Consider the following 20,533-nt stretch of genomic DNA (forward strand, 5'->3'; position numbering starts at 1 on the left):
TTCCCTGCATGCCTTTTCTATATAGTGTGTATAATCACATAAAAACGAATCAAGAAAACGAAATGTTGAAAGAGTTTACTAATTTGTAGATGGGTCTATTCTATAGGATTACAGTTCTGAGAGAGAGATAGAGAGAGAGAGAGAGAGAGAGAGAGAGAGAGAGAGAGAGAGAGAGAGAGAGAGAGGGAGAGGTAACAAAGAAAATTGTTTTCTGAGTGTGTGTGTGTGACAGCATGGAGAACATGTGGTGTTTGAAAGGCTCAGTGTTTTGGTCACTGAAGGCTATGTTCACACTGGCAGCCCAGATTTGGAATCAGGTCAGTTTTAGCAACAAAATCAAGAGCAAACAAACATGGACATTTTATTGAATCACATTTGATTCCATCGGCAGTGGTGTAAACTCAAGAAACTAAGTACATTTACTCAAGTAATGTACTTAAGCACAATTTTGTGGTGTCTTAATTTACTTTCTTCTGTATCTCCAATTTTCCATAGTTTTTTCATATTTAGATTATCATTAACCACTTCATCCCTACGGTATATTTTGGCTATTTGAAAATAGCCAATCTACAAGCTCACAATGCGTCGCGATACAATGCATTGTGAGCTTGTAGATCTGCGATTTTCAAAAGATTTTTATACATTTTGAACTTGTGAATTTACTTTCGGTACTTTAAGTATATTTTGATGCCAATACTTTTGTACTTTTACTCAAGTACATTTTGAATACTGGAATTTAACTTGTAACTATTTCTACGTTATTATGTTATTTCCAAAGACGTGTCTCAGTCTTGACACGCAGATCTACAAGCTCATAACGTGTCACAATGAGCTTGTAGATCTGCTATTTTTGGCAAGCAACACCAGAGACAGCAGAGTTACCGTAAGCATTACTCATGCCTACAGTATGTCGTCACATCATTACCACAGCAACCAGTGCTGCATTGGACAACTGTCCTGCCGCATACAATAATAGATCTGCAAGTAAAATAACAAACGGTATCCAAACAAACAAAGGTTGTAGAACAAGATATTCACAGATCATAAAAACGGCTTCAATGTCTGAGTACACACATCTGATCTGATCGCTTGCAAATAAATGCGGACGGTATACTGAAGATCAGATTTGAGAAACAAATCAGATTTTCATTCTACAGTCTGAACAAAGCACACATAAATCTAAAAGCGGGAGAGGTGACCTATTCTGTACGTACCGTATGTAGGTCTATGTATTTTCTCTTTACTACCGTATGCATTTGTGCAAGCTAAAAGTCAAGTGAGCAACGGAGACTATAGCTGTCATTGTGTATTCAGTGGTGAGTTTTCAGGGGGTATTATTTCATTTTGGAGTGGAAAGAGAGTTGTCAAAAGTCATTACTGAGCAATTTGTTCCCTAACTGTTTCTGTAATGCACCCTGCCTCAGGTGTCTGGGAATGGGGGAGGGGTGCCAAGAGAGAGAGAGAGAGAAAAGACCAGGCATGTTTAAACATGGTGGTGCATTGGAATAAGCTCACACTGCACTGATTCTTAACCACTTGAACTGCGGATTTGGAAGAGATTGCACAACATAATAAAAGGATAGGATATCTTGGGTTGTTAGAGGTGGCTATGAGAGAGGTTTGTACGCACACGCGCGCGCGCGCACACACACACACACACACACACACACACACACACACACACACACACACACACACACACACACACACACACACACACACACACACACACACACAGAGAGAGAGAGAGAGAGAGAGAGAGAGAGAGAGAGAGAGAGAGAGAGAGGGGCACACAAACACAGGTAGTACAGGGTCTAGAGAGGTCAGAGGCCAAATGGCCCTGAACTCTCTCCCTTTAGGTTGAGCTGATCAGAGGTTCCTCTGTGCGCTGCTCTCTCCATTTATTTTACCCATCATCCCTCATCATGGCCAGGATGACCCCGTGACCTCAGAGCTAGGGTTACCTGTCAGTCGACTGTCTATTCACGAGCACAGGGCTTGGTGCTGTGTCAACAACGTTTGTTCCGTTGAAAAGAAGAAAAGGAAGGAGGAAGTATTGAGAAGAGAAGGATTCTGTGTTAAACACTTTAGAGTGGAGACAACACGAAGAGAGAATAAGTATAAAAAAAAAGTGCATTAAGATCTCAGGTGATTTGTATTTGTTTTATTTACAATAAAAATATAAGGTCTTAAGTCTTCAGTTTGCAATGGGTGAACAGGCACACTGACATTACACAGATGTACCACACTGTAAAGTCCTCAGTGTCCTTTTGTATGTATTCATTTTGTTACATCTGTACACTTCCAGGGTTAAATTGACAGCTAGTGCACCAAAGTTGTGTGAGCGTGCCTGTTTACAAAGAGACAAGAGATCCAAGGGAACACGGCGAACAGCTGCATGCATGGATACCTACCGAGAGGTACCTAGGAAAACACTGTGTAAGCCCCCCCTCTGTGTTCTGTCAGGTATCAATCAGGGGGCCGTAAGTGGAATCCTTGAGTGGAGATGCTATCAGCGCGGCCCTGCATGCACCCACACACCACAGTGTGTCTTATCTCTGCTGAGATAACAGCTCTCCCCTCTCACAGTGTGAGGCCTGAAACCAGCCACACACTCCTCTTCTGGTCTCTTTCTCTCTCCGTTTTTCTCTATCTTGCATGTCTGTTTCTCTCACTCCCCCCTCCCCCCCATCCTCTCTCTCTCTCTCTCTCTCTCTCTCTCTCTCTCCCCACCAAATTAGGCAACTTCGATTCAAACAGGGGCCCTTAGGAGGGGGAAAAAACTGCCAATTTGTTCTGGTTCCTGTTTAAAATTCAATAACTGTGCGGTGCTGGCGGAGGCTGGAGAGGCTGGAGAGGGCGCGTGCTCCTTCAGATTCCAATCTCTGATCTTATCAGGCCTCAGAAGGAACACGATACATGTCTCAGTTGACAAATCCAGATTGGCATAAAATCTAACAGAAAAATCACAAGCCCAAGACATCAACAATTTCCTTCATGTACAGAAGGACATTCTGAATACAGTTTTGTCAACAAGCAAGAATCATGATTGCATGCGCTGCTGGATGCGTAAATGTGATACAAACTATGCCAATTTAAGTTTCTTTTAAATGCTCAAAATGCTTGAAATGTAATGTGTAAAGTAATATTTAATATATTTGATCGGATTTAAAATATTGAATATGATATAATGTATGATTTAAAAAAACAAACATCTAAAACCGTGGGCTAATATAATAATATTCAGCAATTTGCAAATGCATAAACAACATAGAGCGTGTAATCAACGTGACGTCAGCATATAGTTTTGGTTTCATGGTGGTGGTTTGGGGGGAGGAGAGGGTGGTGGCACGGAGGTGAGGAGATGGTCCTGCTCTGGCCCGGTTTTCTGGTTTCCTCCCGACCACAGCGCAATGGGTCTAATAACAAAAACAAGCAGCGTGGTGTGGTGCTGGGCCCGCAGTGTGAGGACCTTAATGAGGACCATGTGGAGCTGCCCAGACACACAGTCAGAGGAAACCCAATCCCTTGCTCCTTCTTTTTTTTCTCCCCCTCTCTACTTTTCCCCTCTCTCTCTCTCTCTCTCTCTCTCTCTCTCTAGCTTTCCTTTCTGTTACAACACACTCCTAAAGAGTCTCTGGCATACCTAGCTGAATTCTCAGCTCATAGTATAATGGTAAAAATGTATAGGACGTTTTTCCAGGCGCCTGGACTACATTTGCTAGTACCTCTAGTAGCGACCGTAGTGGACACTTTTTCATGATTCTAAACCAATGGGAGACTTACCCATAAAACCTATAGTTTGAACGACATAAAACCCATACTCAGTCAGTACTGAGTCATACTGAGTCAGTCTTGTTTTTTCTGCTCCGTATTGTAATTGTTTGGGGTCCTATCAGAATTCGAACTGCTTTTCTGCTATATCTTTCATTCTGTGCTCTGGGTTTTTATCAAACATTCTTGTGTCGCTGTTCCTACTACTGTATACCAACTTCAGATATTCTACCCAATTAATTTATAACCATCCATTCAATTTGATCATGTTATAATCAATAACTTTCTTTCTCTCTATTATCTTTCTCCTTACTTTTACTTTCTTTCTTTTACTTCTCTTTCCCAGCTGAGCCCTTTTTTCTTGAGCTCGAGTCTCAACGCAGACTGTTATATACAAACACATTGACTTCATTTTCTATTGTAACAAGCCACAGCGTCAAGAGGGGAAAGTTCTGGCATTAGCCTTGAGTTTTTACCCAATACATCCAAGTAATCCACCTACGCTCATTCTCCTCTCTCCCCCCCTCCTACTTGTTTTGAGAAGTGGCTCTGGAATATGCATATTTGCTGGGTCATGCAATGCAATATGCTCAGTAGGAAAGAGGGGAAGAAAGGGGTCTTTCTGCACCCATCAAGCTCGACGGACCATCTATAGGGGGTCTCTTTCATGTGAAGAATTCATCCTGACCGTCCACCTGGATCAATTAGCTGTTTGCTTCACTGGGCTGTGTTTCAATGATGCCAAAGTCCCATCAGCTCCTCAATGAGAAGACTCAGTTCATTTAGTAGGAGACAATTGTCTATTGAGGCTAGTCAAGGATTAGAAACCTGCGTATCATTTACATCAAAGCAATTTTATTGCCTCTGAAATTGATGAAATACGCACAGAAATTGAAGTCATATACACTATGAAAGACTATTAAAAACATATTTTGTTTTGCCAGTATCAATCCTATAGTGTGCATATAGTTTGAATTTTATGTGGATGCACAGCAGACACATTTTTCTTTTATAAATGTTATCTTAAGCCAACATAAACACAAATCAACAAACCGACATATTTTCTTTCCCAGGAGATGTCACCAGTTGATCTTGAAGATAAGCTTTATAACAGGTGAGAAACGTCTGGCATGCGTTCTTTAACCGCCCACTGTGTATATTTATGCCCCACTGTCCCTTTGCCACACTGCGTCACTGGCCTCATCGTGGCCTTCCAGTCATGGTCGAATATAAAGCGTTATAACCTGCTCAGGGAATTTGAAATGCGACCATAAAGCACAGCCATAAAGCAGATCAACCAACCAAGCCTCCAAAATTAGCTGAACAAACAGAGTAAGGTAGAGCCCTCTGGGGGATAGACCTGGCACACTGGATCCAGTGTGACGGCGGGGGCCCTTCTGGCAGCACAGAACAATCCAAACGTTCCACTTGGGTTGAGCTGTCTTCGTTTCCCCCTCCACCATATATATCAGTCCCACATCAACATGGGCCTGTGAGGACCTTTCACAAGACTGACAGGCCACCTGAATCACACAATTGTGCAGCCCGGAGGAGCCAGCATGTGTATAGAGAAACCAGTGATCCAATAACTGTCCGGGTTCACTTCTCCCTCATAAAGTCAGGAGGGAGGCGGAGAGCCAAAGCTCCCCACAGAACCAAGATGTGTTAAGTTGTATCAAAGCAAAGTCTGGCGTTATAATCCAATTCTAGCAATTTATGCACAGCATTATACTGTTGATTTTCTTTAAACCATTATTTGAGCCAGCACTTTGGCCAGTCCATTAAAATTCTTCATGCGCGTGGCACAAGAACCGCAGAAAGTGTCTCGAGCAAAAGGCTGAAAGCGGGTGATTCTGTGTGCCTTGCAGATGGTCCTGCGTAGCAGCAGCTGTGCAAATGAAAGACAGAGTGTTGCTTAAGAAGTGAGAGAGAGAGATGGAAAGTTGGCTACAAAGGGAAAAAGAGTAACATACAAGTTGCTAACTGAAAATGTAATGGAAAAACTAATAGTGCACAGAGGTTTGTTGAGAGAAAAATAATTCATGGAGGGTATATTTCTCTGGATTTGAGAGTGATAAAAGCATGCAACGTCCATCCTTTGCTGCCTGTCTGAATACCACATGTACACCAGAAAAGAAGACTTTAGAGTTTATTGACCTCAGCTATGAAAAGCATGGAAGAAATCCCCACATGCGTGCAACATTATGGGTCACTTATACATAATACTGAGACTTAGCTCTCAGCCACAGTCATTATTTTTTCCACTACTCCTACAGTTATCATGTTGTATCTTCTTCCCAGCACACTTTCACATTGGTTTTGTCTATCAAAGTGACACAAGCTCAATTACACATCTATAATAGCCTATTTGATTGTTGAAATGCAGTGTATCTAGCCTACTATTGCGAAACAAAACAAACTGTATGCAAACGAGGTTCCATTATTTGAGCACCATTGTTCTAAGTGAGAAAACAGGTGAGGAAAGTGGTGCTTATAACATTCAACACACACACACACACACACACACACACACACACACACACACACACACGTCACGTCACGTCACGCACACACACACACACACACACACACACACACACACACACACACACACACACACACACACACACACACACACACACACACACACACACACACACACACACACACACAAAGCCAGTTGCTCCCATCAGGCCATTTGCTTGCAGCCTGTTGGGGATCACAGGACAGTTGCATTGAGTGCTTTGTAGTGCAAAAAGTGTGTTGGCATGAAAACTTTTGTCACATTCTAATAGCCTGTTTGATTTCGGCATGACAAAGTGTTGGCTATTCTTAAAACATCTGACTATATTGAATATAGGCCTATAAGAATCTTTCTTCTTTTTTTTGTTCACCATAGGTGAACTGATATATGGATATCAAGACCATACATTATCATTTCTCAAGTATTTACCATTAGTTTTTGCAATGCTTCCATTGTTATGTGAAGAGTGTCATTCAGTCTTGCTGACTGCAAGAGTCCCCATTACTGATTTATTAAGGTATTTGTAGAATCGGCCTCAGGCCCTAAGCAAATGGACCTTTTACATTTGCAGTAGGCTACACGCTCTGAGTTAAATTAATACATTAATTTATTATTTACCTAATTTATCACTATTATTATTTATTGTGTAAACAGCAAATGGCTAGAGGCTGAGCATACTTTATTAGTGTTTCATTGGCCCCTGCGCGTGGAGTCTCTCCACGTTTAGACCCCTCCTCCTCCCGCCGTAGAGCCGCCCCGAAGACAGACAGACAGACAGGGCCCCTTTTGAATGACAGCGCCTGGGCAGGGAGACCAATTCTCCTTCTAATTTTCCCGCAGCTCTAGCGTCGATGAGAAGCAGTCGAGGAACTCCATTCTAACTGAATGGATTGGTATGGGGAGAAGCGGACCTCACAACTTGGCTAAGCGGCAGCTTTGGACCTGTATAACGTTGACGATGGTTTTACTTTCCCTGCTGTTTCGACCAGGTAAGAAGACAAGAGCCCCAGTCTTTCTGTAATATTATTGCATGCAAAACATTTCCCCCATACTCCCAGTCACAGTCAGTCAGTCCCCGCACCCTGGAATAATATGGAGGTGGAGAGATGGAAAACTTTTTCCCCCTGGCGTGTGTTCGGTTTGTCTAAAAAGAAAAGTCCACCGATCCACGCTATTTAAATAGTTTATAACAGTTTTATTAACATATGTGGGAGTTTAGCGTAGCTTTGTATTTAGACATGAGATATATATATCAATGTTGATAATAATGTATAAAATAAATAAACTGGTCGTTTCCAGACAGCGTTGGTCTTGTTGAAACGACAACAACGCTGAACGTGAAACAGACTTCTCGAGTTACATTCTTTTTGTTGTTGTCTGTTTTTGGCCACATTGTTACCACTTTCCCCCTCCAGGTATCCAGATTTTGTCACCGATCGATCGTCTTTCAAACCGTATGTTTATCGATCCTAGATAGATTAAAAAAGGTGCGGAGTGAGTGAGTGCGGACGGCGAAGTTGATGCTAACGCTTTTGTTGTTTATACCTCGCCACGCGACGGTGTCGCGCGTCGAAAAATAGCCGATCTACAAGCTCACAAGGCGTCACGGACGCGACGCCTTGTGAGCTTGTAGATCAGCTATTTTTTTCCCAAGCTCGCAGGCACAGTTAGCATAGCGTTGATAGCAGCTCCCTCTCTTCTTGTCCCGCAAGTTTATCCAGCGAAAATTAATTGTTTTCTTTTGGGGGGGAGAAACGCTAAAGTAAAGCCAACCAAAACTAAAACATTATAGCAGGCCATTTAGTTATTTTTGTTTGAGTCGTGGTCGCACTAGTGTACTTCATACTGGAGGTTGTACGTGTTTTATTAGATTCGTGGAGTTAGTGAAGTTCTCGGCCGTGTTTTTGTCCCCCTGGCTCATTCATGGTTCATTTGTTAGCTACCATGCATGCATGGGGTCCACTCCAACTTGTCTCTCCTCGGCCTCCCTCCTCCGAACAGAAGAACGTGTGGATGGTTCAGCACTGCTGCTGCTACGTGCGTGCAGAGGCTTGCTTGTTATGTTGGGAAATGTTTGCTTGATGATCTGATACTTTGTTGCCAATGGCAATTGTTTTTGTTACATTGTAACGACTTGTTGGAACTATGCACGCTGCATATAATATAAACCATCTATCTTGTAGCCGGGAAACGGGTTCAGAAAACTGTTATTTTTTTAAATGGGAACACGGCGTGGGGATTTGCTGAATGCTTGTTGTGTTATTTTAAACACGATTGTACAAAGCTCTTTAGATTCAGATTATTATTGTGTTATGACAAGTTTACAATAGATGTCGATGGCTCGCATGCATGTTTAGATCAGTGCTGTGTCCACTGTAGTGACTAGTTGTCCAAGTCGTTTTGCACATTTGACCTTGTTAAATGTGCTGCATTATGTGTCCCTGGAATTTGAATAGTTGCCCAAGCTTGATTTGAGTTCATGAAAATATGACCAGCGCTTTCACTCACTGCATTTTAGGCTAAACCTTTTAAACCGAACTCCTGACTCACATCATCCTATAGTATGTGTTGTAAAAAATAGTCTAATGCTTTGCTGTCAAACTATACCACATCTTTTGGTTATAGTGTAGAGTTAGTCATAAAATTACGCCTAGTACAATTTCAGCACATGTCACTTGAGCATAATAAAACTATTATTAATGTTAACCATCAGTGATAGCCTGTGTGTGCACACACACACACACACACACACACACACACACACACACACACACACACACACACACACACACACACACACACACACACACACACACACACACACACACACACACACACACTATTGTGAGTTTTAAGTTTTTGCTCCATGTTCCCCATATGGTCGTCACATTAACCCAGTAACTGGCAGACCATAAAGACCCCTTTGAGAGAGGAGCTTGGTTATTGATGCCCCTATAGGCAGTAATTGTCACAAACTGTCAATCAAAAGCAAGACATGGGTGACCTCAGTTCTGGGGGGGGGGGGGGGGGTGGAATTCAGAGGAGGGATGTAGAATGCCTCTGACATGACCCCTCATGCTCTATCCGCACTTTTATCCACTGGTGGTGGAGTGACAAAGTGTCCGTACCACAACATGGAATACTCTTTGTTTTCTTAAGTAAAAGTTCTGTGTTCAAAATGTACTTGAGTAAAAATACAAAAGTATGGGCATCGAAATAGCCTACCAAAAGTAAAAGGACACATTGTGCAGAATGTCCCATTTCACAAGTTCAATATTATGTATAAAATAATCTTTTGAAATAGCAAATCTAACAAGCTCACAACACTTTTCAAATAGCCAAAGAGTACAGTATTACATATAAGATTTAAGTGATTAATGTACATTTTGTAATAATCTAAATCTTAAAAGGAATTAGTAACTAACTTTTCAAATAATTGTAATGGAGTAAAAAGTACTATATTTGCCTCTTGAGATTTAGTGGAGCAGAAGTGAAAGTACAGAAAATTGGAAATGCTCAAGTAAAGTAAAAAAAAAAAAAAGTTCACTTGAGTAAATGTACTTAGTTACTTAGATGCTCATGTTGAATGGTAGAGACTGTGAGAGGCGTTCATCAGTTTAAGCCTTGGTGGAAGGAAGATTCACCTCACACCCACCCAGATTTGTATCTCTGTGCTTATCACTTTGCCATTGTCCAGACAGACTGTTTGTAGAGAAGGGACTGACTTAGTAGATAAACTATTGGTTTAAAAACATTCTCCCACTTAAAAGTAATTTGAATGCTCCATGTGTCCTTTCTTTCTTTTGTCCCCTTTTTTTCTTAACCGCGTTCTGTTTGAAACGGTCGATGGCATTTCAACAGGTGGGAAGAGTGAAGATCCTTTCCGACCATTCTACAGTAAATGTTGGGCAGCAAGCATTATTTATCTGGAACTCCACTGTTTATTATGTGAATCCAATCATTCTGTTCATTGTAAGGGGGAGAGGCTGACAATTGGACATATTGCCAATACTAACCAAAGCATAGATAGAGCTTGTGCTGTGAAATTGCCACCAGTGAGGCAATTTTCCAGAAGAAATCTTAAGATGTTCTTGGAAATGCTGAATTTAGTGTTTCTCAAATATTTTCATGTCAACAACCCCCAAATTGATATGAATTTGGTCACAGACCACGATTTGAAAATATTTTGTGCCAGGAACGCCCACAAGAGAAGATTTGTTGCCATGAAAAGCTAACTTGTAGATAGGATATTTTAGAGAAGCCACAAAATAAAATGGGGCTTAAGTGTTTAACCTGTTCCTCATTTAGCTGGGGACCCCCTGGAACCCCCTCAAGGACCTTTGGGTCCCCACGCTTCAGTTTAGTTACAACCAGTGATTTAGTCAATACACATTAAAATCCTCTGTGTTAATTGGGGGTCAGGCATGTATTTCTGATTTTAATTTCTATCTAACCAGGAAATCTGCCTTCCCATGCATGAAAATGAACAAAACTTGGCACACAGATCCAGTCCTTTGCCAAACTTCCTCAACTGCCATTGTGGGCCAATACTGTATAGTCCTAATGGTGGCGCTACAGCTACAGTCTGAAGTTTAAAACGTTTGACAATTCATTGCAAATCAGTCTTGTGTGCCATCACATTTGCAGCTATTACAAAAATGTAAGTCCCAGACAGTGAGCAAGAATGTTCATATGCTTTGAGTTGGTAGAATTTATGAGTTTGTAGGATTCATGAATTGTCTCGGTTTCCCAGTCTTTATGTGTGCGTGTCTGTCCATGCAGTCGTAGGTGTACTGATTCTGAACAGAGAGCAGAATGGGGCTTTAATGCTTTTATGAACATTTTGATCCAGACAGTTCTGCTGATCCACCCTCCTGTATTCCTTATTGTCTTCCTTCTCTTATTATATTGCCAGTTTCCACCTTTCCCTGTTCTCCGCTTCCACTAGCCTGGCTCAGACCACCATTGCTGCACACAGGCAGTTGTAATTTATCCATTTGTGTACACATGTAACCAAATGGACCCTTACAAGTACAGTGGAGTACATATGTCCACTCTCAGTGTTAAATGAACACAGAGGATTTAACTGTGTACCATAGCAACATTCCGTGTGCTCTACATGGCTGGTCTCCTCAGCCAGCTGTTTGGGCCATGACTGGCTGAACAAGCATAGGTCTTTGTGCTTTACCTCCTGAGTCTGTTAGCTTCACCTACAGAATATTCTGTACGTCGCCATGCATCGTAGCCTAATGGTGTCCTATTGCTTCAGTGACGGCCAAACCACATTCAACACCCCTAAGCAAACTACACGGGCTGGCTTCCTCCTGCAGCGAAGCTTCATGTTATTTCTGTGAGGGCTAGTTGGGGGAAATGCGTTTTGACTGTAGCAGAGGGTGGGATCATGGTCGTGTGGGCTAACCTATTTGGAGTTTAATGGCTCTCCTGATTGAGCTAAACTTGATAGTAGGAAAGTTTGCCCACTCTTCATTTACTCTCTAAATCCTCTAGTATGTACTGTATCTACTGTATGTACTGTATATCCATTCTTAAGCAGAATGTAGTTTTTGTGTGTGTTTTAATTATGTAACAATTCCATGACAAAAAGAGTACAACTGACCGGTCTTTCCCTGTTATCCTCTCCAGCTCATTGCCAGCAGTGTCGAATCCAGCGTTGCAATACAGAGTACGTGTCCTCCACGTCGCCCTCTAGTGGTCTGCAGGACGAGGGGCTGACGGATATGGACTACTGCATTGCCTTGCGGGCCTACGACCTGTGCACGCGGCGCACGGCGCGCAGCTGCAGGGGAGACCTGGTCTACCACTCGGCCGTCTTCCGCATCAAGGAGCTCTTCTCGCAGCACAACTGCTCCAGCGACGGGCCCACCTCCTCCGGCAAGGCCGCCAGCACGTCCCGGCCGGTCGTGTCCCAGCTGTGCGATTACGAGAGTCGGGTGCTGGCGTCGGGACCCGCGGGTCTGCAGAAGAAGTATGCCCACTGTGGATTATTCGGGGACCCCCACTTGAGAACTTTCCGGGACGAGTTCCAGACCTGCAAGGTGGAAGGGGCGTGGCCCCTGATCGACAACCGCTACCTGTCGGTGCAGGTGACCAACGTGCCCGTCGTCCTGGGCTCCAGCGCCACAGCCACCAGCAAGGTGAGCATGCATGGGGTCAGAGGTCACACACGGCAGTAGGGCTGGGCCATGTGGACGACATCAAACGTCACAATGTTTCTAGCATATTACCTCCATCTCCATGTTTTGACCATCATATTGTACTTACTGTAGTCTGTGACAACATCACTTCTTTCCTTTTAAAATTTCGAAGATAAAAAAACATCGCGGAAATCTACAAGCGTTGTGTGACACGTTTGCGAGCTGGTTTGTAAGAATAAAGTAGGGGCTTAAGTGATTTAAAGCGGTAAAAGACAACACTTATGCCATATAATGATATTAAGAAAGTTGTACCGGTGTAAACTAATACAAATTAATGACCAGTCGGCTGTGCTTCAGGAGACTCCAGTGTTCTAAGCAGAGGGTCCCATTTCCCAACCTTTTCTGGATCAGGGCCCACTTGAAAATCATGAAAGCGTTCTAAGCATGTTTATTTTAATGATCAATCAATCGATTGTGTTCTGTCTTGGATCAATGGCAACTAAAGTAGTAGGCTATACTTTTAAGTTCCAATTAATTCACTACGAAAACTCAATTGTCCAAGGTTTTAAAGAAAAAATACAATTTGTTTTTCATTACAGAAAAAAATATATTTTATGAAATCGTAATATTTTGAGAATCACTGATCTATACTCAGGGAGAGGAAAGGAGAGGAGAGGAGAGGAGAAGAGAGGAGGGGAGGGGAGGGGAGGGGATGGGAGAGGAGAGGAGGGGAGGGAGTAATTTCGGCGTGTTGAATCACAGACATGCTTGAGCGCTCTACCTTTAACACATGGGTGGTCATATGGTAGTGATTAACGTTCACTCAAACATTTTCCTCTACCGCCAGGATCTGGAATGTTTTTTTCACCCCTCTGGTCAAATAATTAACTGGGCTCTTTTTGTGTAAATATGGAATAATGTGGAAAAATAAAAGAATAATTGGTCAGCGGGGAGAGGTTTTGATCCCACTGATTGAATCAGCTTGTCTTAAATGCTCTCAATTATATCGTTGAGAATGTCATAGTCATGATTAAATTGTAGGCCTATAAATTAGTTCTAAATAAGTTATTTTTGGTTGTTTTGGTGATTACTGTGCTCACCCCTCAATCCCCCATTTAGTTTTTTTTAAATGCCAATATTGATACTTTTGGGTGATTCTTAATCCGGCCTTTTATTTTACTTATCGGAGGATGAGAATATCTGTTTGGGTGGTGCAAACAAGCCATGCAGCATTGCATATGATTGCTTTGAAGTTGGCTGTACATCAGAGAGTTCAGGGATTTCAGAGCAAACTATTTCAAAGGAATTTCCAGTGTGTATTTGGGTGGGGAGAGTAATGCAAACCCGTAGTCTGGGTATGCCTGTGCCAGTACCCGCATGCCCCCTTGGTGCTTTTGAATTGGAGCTGTTTTCAACTGTCAGACTTAAGACAGAAAATCGTCCATCAAATACAGTATCACAGTAACAGTAAACTTAACCATGGCCAACCTCCAATGTCAAATACCTTTTTGAAGAAATGGAGACCAGCCCCCAATTTTTCATATCTGGGCTGGGATCCAGATTGAGGTCAGTCAGTGAGCAGGCGTTGTAGTAAAAGGCAAGATTTATGGAGTTATGAAGCGAGGAGACAGTTGTCTGTGTGTTTGATCCTGCACTCAAGGAAGAATGCGGGGCTTATTGCCATCATTTAGAGTATTATTAGTAATTTGTTTTAGATAAGAATGGTTCAGGTGATGCTGAGACCACACATTTCTGGGAAGTGTGTGGCTCATTGGGTCTATCTTGGTTTAGTAACTTAATACATGATTCAAATGGAACATATGCCCTTTTATCTTCTATTTGTCTTCTATTTGCATAGTTTTATTGCTTATGGTTTATGCTACAGGATAAAACACTGTCTGTCGGCTAGAAAGAAAAGGCACACAGACATTGAATGACTCACTGGAACATTTCAAATCTAGCAGTACCGTCACAACCTATTGGAATATTGGTTGACTGCTGCCCCATGGTGGCTGAAAGTGGTACTACTCGGGTTGGGTTGGAGAAATATTATTGTTGAAACCTAATGCATGGTAGAGATATGGGGGATGACATTTATTGTCTCCACCAGGCCGAAGGCATGGGGAGAGAGTATGTTTTGCCCTCCGTTAATTATATAGCAAGATTCTTAATGTTATATTTATGATGCATTAGAAATCCACTGAATGATCAAATAAAAACGATTTCCTTCCATGTTTCTACCCAATTCAGATCACGGTGATCTTCAAGTCCTACCTCGGCTGCACGGAGCAGAAGGTTTATCAGGCCACCACTAAAGACCTCCCGTCGGCCTTCCAGGACGGGACGCGCAGCGGCGGGGAGAGTGGCAGCCTGGCGATTGTGGAGCGGAGTGGCACCGGGGGCCGGCAGGTGAAGATCCAAGCGCGCTACATCGGCACATCCATCATCGTGCGGCGCGTGGGCCGCTACCTCACCTTCGCCATCCGCATGCCGGAGGACACCCTGGACTTCTCCGAGGAAAACGCCGGGCTGCAGCTCTGCCTGCACGGCTGCCCGCGCAACGAGCTCATCAAGGAGCACACGCTGGGCCGCCAGAGCCAGCTGCACCCGCGTCTCCCGGGCCCCGGGCAGGGGACCAACACGGAGCTGGGGCCACTGCTGCCCCCGCACCAGACCTACACGGTGGAGCGGGCCACCGCCAAGTGTAGGGAGACTCTGCAGGTGGAGGACGTGTACTTCCAGTCCTGCGTGTTTGACTTATTGACAACGGGAGACCCCGAGTTCTCGATGGCGGCCTACGGAGCCTTGGAGGACCTGAAGGCGCTGCCTCCCAGTAAACTGAAGCAGAACCCAAGGACACCCTACGTTAACAGCCGAGGGGTGTCACACACTGCGGCCGCAGCGCTAGCCAGCAACGGCCCCCCTCTTGTCACACTCCTACTCCTCATTCTGCTGCTCTTGTAAAAAAATGTTTTAAAAATGCAGAAATAACTAAAGGGTTGGGTACCGAACGTGGTACTTTTAACTTAAGGGTACTGACCAAATGACATCGGTACTACTAAGTACCGATTCGCATTAGATCAATCGGTACCACATTTCAGGACCATGAGAGTGGGTAAAAAAAATGAAAAGAAAAAAACCTGTGAATGGCTTCTATGTGACATTGATTAATACCCTGCATCACTCTCCATAAATCGAAAGTTTGCCCGAAACCACATGTCTGTTAAATTTACTATTTAAAATTGAATTACAATGCAATGGCGTTATACAGTATGTACTGAATACATATTATCAATGTTGATTTGAAGTTTGCAGTTGCCCAATTTCCATTTAAAATCTTAATGTAAATGTTTTGAGCTCCTTACAGAGAATATTCCAAGTCACAATTCTAATTAACTGCGCACATGCGCCAAAGATGTGGTTTACATTTTGAGGATCCCTAGTTTTCAGAAGCTTATACTCACATACTGTCTGTATGAAAATTAAGGTACAAACGTGTGTTACTTACTTGTAATAGTTTGAATAAACACACAAACCCCTTCAGTGTCTCTGCTAATCTGAGTGAAAATAATTCTCATGCAGCCATTACAACAAATATGTTCTATAATGTTGAATTTGAGCTGTTTGTACTCAAAACAAAATAAGGTACAGTTTGGTACGGGACTGTACCAGTATCGATACAAATGTGAATGGTGCCCAACCCTAGAAATAACAAAGTGGAAGCAATACTGGCTTGACGAAAGAGTGCGCTAGACTCAGAGTTCAGACATTTTATAAATGTTTTTCTTTTTCCTTTCCTTTTTTTTCCTTTTGTGAATGTTGTGGTGTTTTCCTGTTGTTGTCATTAAACCATTTGAAGGATTTAGCACTCGAAAACATAATTATGCCAATGCCTCCCCTCTGTCATGTTCTCTGTGAGTTCACTCATTTTGCCACTTCATTTTGAGTAGCAGCCTGAATGCACGCAATCATGGTGTCAGTTGGGGGTTAACCACTTAAACCCAATGTATTTAGTCCCCCAGGGGCCCATACTAGGCCCCCTCCTGTTATCGCTCTACACTATGCCGAACATCGCCAAATCTACGATGCTCACAACGTGTTACGGTGTACGATTGTAGATCTGCTATTTTCACCGAAAGTGTGACCCCAGAATGGGGACGCTAAGGTTCATGTGGTTAAAGTAAACAACGCTCACTTCATTTCCATACACTTGGATTAAACGGATAAAGTTAATATTTTGTTCTTCAAAAAATGTGTGAAACTATTAACATGATTGTCTGTGCTGATTCCAAGGCAGCTAGCCCGAATGATATATCTTTGTAAATATTTCATTTGTACTGGTAAATACTTCACAGTGCATAATCTTAAAAAAAGGGGTCATGATTTCATTATGTATTGAGTTACATATGGTGAAAATGGTCTTTCCTTTTTAGTGCAGGAGTTTCTCTTGGGGATATTAGATCCTGTATAATCCAGTAACACCATTCAGCACTTTGTTTTCACAAACAATGCATGTAACACTCCACGTTATCTGACTGTTATATTTTCTCCAGTACTTCTAATGTCTTTCACAGGATCCAACAACTGTACGTAAATACTACCTATCAATAACACATGATGTTTTGGTGTGATAATGTCGTCAGTTCTGCATATCAAACTGTAATATTTCTGTTGGTTCAAGGAAACACTCCCTCTTCAAGCTGCTTTGGCTTCCAGTTTTAAAAGTAAAAAAAAAAACGAAATCTCTATATAATAATATATTGACAGAGTGTATATATGTTTTATATTGTGTACATTTGCCTTTGTATAGATGTTTTAACTGTAATATGTTTTACATTTTGTTGTGATTTAGTTTTCATTATTTCAAGTCCATATAAGAGGAGTAAACTAATATGTGTTGTACCCTATCTGTAATTTTCCATATTAAAAAGTGTTGGACACGTTCGGCTACGGTTTGACTTACTAATAGCTGAGTAGTTTTTGATTAGCCTAGATTTATACTTGGTTGCGTTCAGGGCCAGGCATAGTAAATAGCAGATTGCAACTAAGTATAAATCAGGCATACGTGAGTTGCATTCAGGGACTGAAGAGGGTTCAGTTTATAAAGCCATACTAGGCCTCATGGGGAATGTGATTTCAATCAATATAACCATCATTTCAAACTTTTGCCTTGATTAGGACTAATGAGTGACTATAAAAACATGGCGACACAACGTCTCGAAGCATGATGAATGTAGATCTATTTTTGTACACCATTGTACAACAAAGTATGAGGAATAAGTGGTTAATCAGACTAATTAATCTAATATATTCTTTGTGTCAATTCTTGCCAAAATATGATTAAATAAATGCGTATGGATTAATAAATTAACCTTAATGACAAAGATTTAAGTAATTAAGTAAAATAATAATAATACAACAACAAAAAATCTGCAATATATATGAAATGGCTGGGTGCATGACATGGTCCCAAAACATTGAGGGCGTAAATGACATTTTCAGAATTTAACAGGTGAGGTTTTCATTGATTGATCAATTATTTAATTAAAAAAAATAAAAATTAAATTTAAGCAAGCTACACTTATAGATTAGACTTCAATCTGTGGTCACACTGAATGATACTGACATAGACCATTATATATAGAGAGAGATTTTTGTTTTAGTTTTTTATTGATATATAATGACAGGAAAGAGGGAGAGAAAGACGGGGAGAGACATGCAGCATCATACTGACCATGACAGTGATCTGATAGACATTATACTGGTGGCATGATACTGACCATGATACTGTAAGCATAAGGAGTGCAGCCAACAGGAAAGATACTGAATGAAACAATTGCATGATACTGACCATAACACTGACATGATACTGACCCCGTTACTGGCATGATACCGACCATCATACTGACATGATACCGACCATCATACTGACATGATACCGACCATCATACTGACATGATACTGACCCTGTTACTGGCATGATACCGACCATCATACTGACATGATACCGACCATCATACTGACATGATACTGACCCTGTTACTGGCATGATACCGACCATCATACTGACATGATACTGACCCTGTTACTGGCATGATACCGACCATCATACTGACATGATACCGACCATCATACTGACATGATACTGACCCTGTTACTGGCATGATACCGACCATCATACTGACATGATACTGACCCTGTTACTGGCATGATACCGACCATCATACTGACATGATACTGGCATAATACTGACATGATACTGACCATTATTGACATGATACTGACATACTGACTATGACACTGACATGATACTGGCATGATACTGACCATGATACTGACGTGATACTGACCATGATACTGACATGATATTGACATGATACTGACCATTATAGTGATATGATACTGGCATGATTAACACCAGCTCAGTGGCCTTGTGGTTAGAGTGGCCGCCCTGAAACTTGGAGGTCGGGGTTCGATCCCCGGCTGGGTCATACCAAAGACTGTAAAAATGGGACCCAGTGCCTCCCCTCAGCATCAAAGGGTTGGATCGGGGGTCAAATCTACTAATCAATTGATTCTCGAGCGCGGCGCACGCTGCAGCTCACCACTCCTTGGCTACGGCTCACCGCTCCAAGAGATGGGTCAAATGCGTAGAACAAATTTCACTGCGGTAACGTGTGTGACAAATCGTATGACTTTGACTTTGATCGCGGGCATGGTACCTACCATGATACTGACCATGCCTTTATTTAAAAAATAAATAAATTATAATGAACATATTCTTTTACCATCTAATATAACTCATATTAGCTTAATATAGCTTTAAAATGATAAATAAAAGTCTGTTTCGTCAAAAATGTCACATACGCCCTATACAAAATTCAACTCAAGCAGAAATGACAGCACCAAAACCTGTCCATATAACGGCAGCTTGTTTTAATCATAAGATAAGCCATATCTTGACAGAGTCCTTGATCCATATGAGCCTCTTGCTTAGCAAGAGGATGATGTGGACAAGTTGGCAGTGGAGAGCCACAGTATGATCTCAGTTCCCTCGTGGAAACATTGGTTCTCAGTGCTGAGCTTGGCTGCTTGATGTGCTCTGTCTGCCAGAGAACTGTATGGCTCCAAATAGGATTTAGTCTGTGGTTAACATCAGGTTGGAATCAACAAATAGCATAGTGTTCTGCTGTTCGTGCTGCCGATAAACATTGTACATCGTTTTGGTGCAATTCACTTTCCAATCCAGTTTTTCAGGATGTGCATTTTCCTCAGAATTTGCAATGTAAATCTTTTGTTGGTCCTCTCATATCTAGACAGTAATATGTTGTCTCACTTGACTGTAAAGGTGCTATAATTATTGATAGTTTGAAGATAATATATTTAATTGAATGTGAATTCACCCCAGCCTAGAGATTCAAATAAATTGCTTTATTCTTTCACATCAATCCCCCATCTCTACCTCTCTTTTCCTTGCTCACTCAATCATTCAGACGCTCCTTTACACTAACCCTCACCGACCGAGTCACTCACTCGCTCGCACTAACTCATATACTACACATACCTTCCCTCATCCTCCATATTCATCTCTGCAAATAAAGATGCCACTCCAGATAGCCACACATTTTGGGAGAAGAGTGATGACAGTGATGAAACGTGTCACCATTTTGCCCGCACTTACCATTACATGCTCAGCACATGGCATATGGCCTAAATCAAGTCTTCATTGGGTTACTGTGCTTCATCACCCCTATTCCTAATATCAGAAGGGAGGGGGAGACGGAATATAGAGAGGGAGGGAGCGAGGTAATTGTGGTACAGTCGTAACAGCTGTCACTTGTAATCTTGTCTTGGGGAGTCGGCATAGGGCAGGCAGACCGCTAGTTAACACAATGACGGGTATATGGCCTCAATTGAATCTTTTAATGGTTGTTTCTCTACCTCCCGTCTCTCAGCTTTTATGACATTTGCCAAGCCACCCTATTCAGCTTGCCTTATCATTTTTCATCCCATAAATACTGTAGATGGTGAACACTTTCCATATATGTCTGCGGTAAGGTTGTAAACTGTGCTTGTGTGT

At 42.1% G+C, this 20,533-nt stretch overlaps 1 protein-coding gene across 1 annotated transcript in view; it reads left to right on the forward strand.

The window, feature by feature from the left end:
* Positions 1 to 17,393, forward strand: part of rgmd (RGM domain family, member D) — an 18,636-nt gene extending 1,243 nt beyond the window's left edge. The window contains exons 2-5 of the mRNA XM_083767210.1: positions 4,848 to 4,888; positions 7,139 to 7,287; positions 11,942 to 12,453; positions 14,704 to 17,393. Of these exons, the coding sequence (XP_083623336.1) occupies positions 4,848 to 4,888; positions 7,139 to 7,287; positions 11,942 to 12,453; positions 14,704 to 15,417 (1,416 nt within the window). The 3' untranslated portion in view covers positions 15,418 to 17,393. The remainder of the gene's footprint in view (positions 1 to 4,847; positions 4,889 to 7,138; positions 7,288 to 11,941; positions 12,454 to 14,703) is intronic.
* The last annotated feature ends 3,140 nt before the right edge of the window (positions 17,394 to 20,533 follow it).

The sequence above is a fragment of the Protomyctophum parallelum genome (assembly GCF_964188405.1).
Source record: "Protomyctophum parallelum genome assembly, chromosome: 6".
NCBI classification, from domain to species: domain Eukaryota; kingdom Metazoa; phylum Chordata; class Actinopteri; order Myctophiformes; family Myctophidae; genus Protomyctophum; species Protomyctophum parallelum.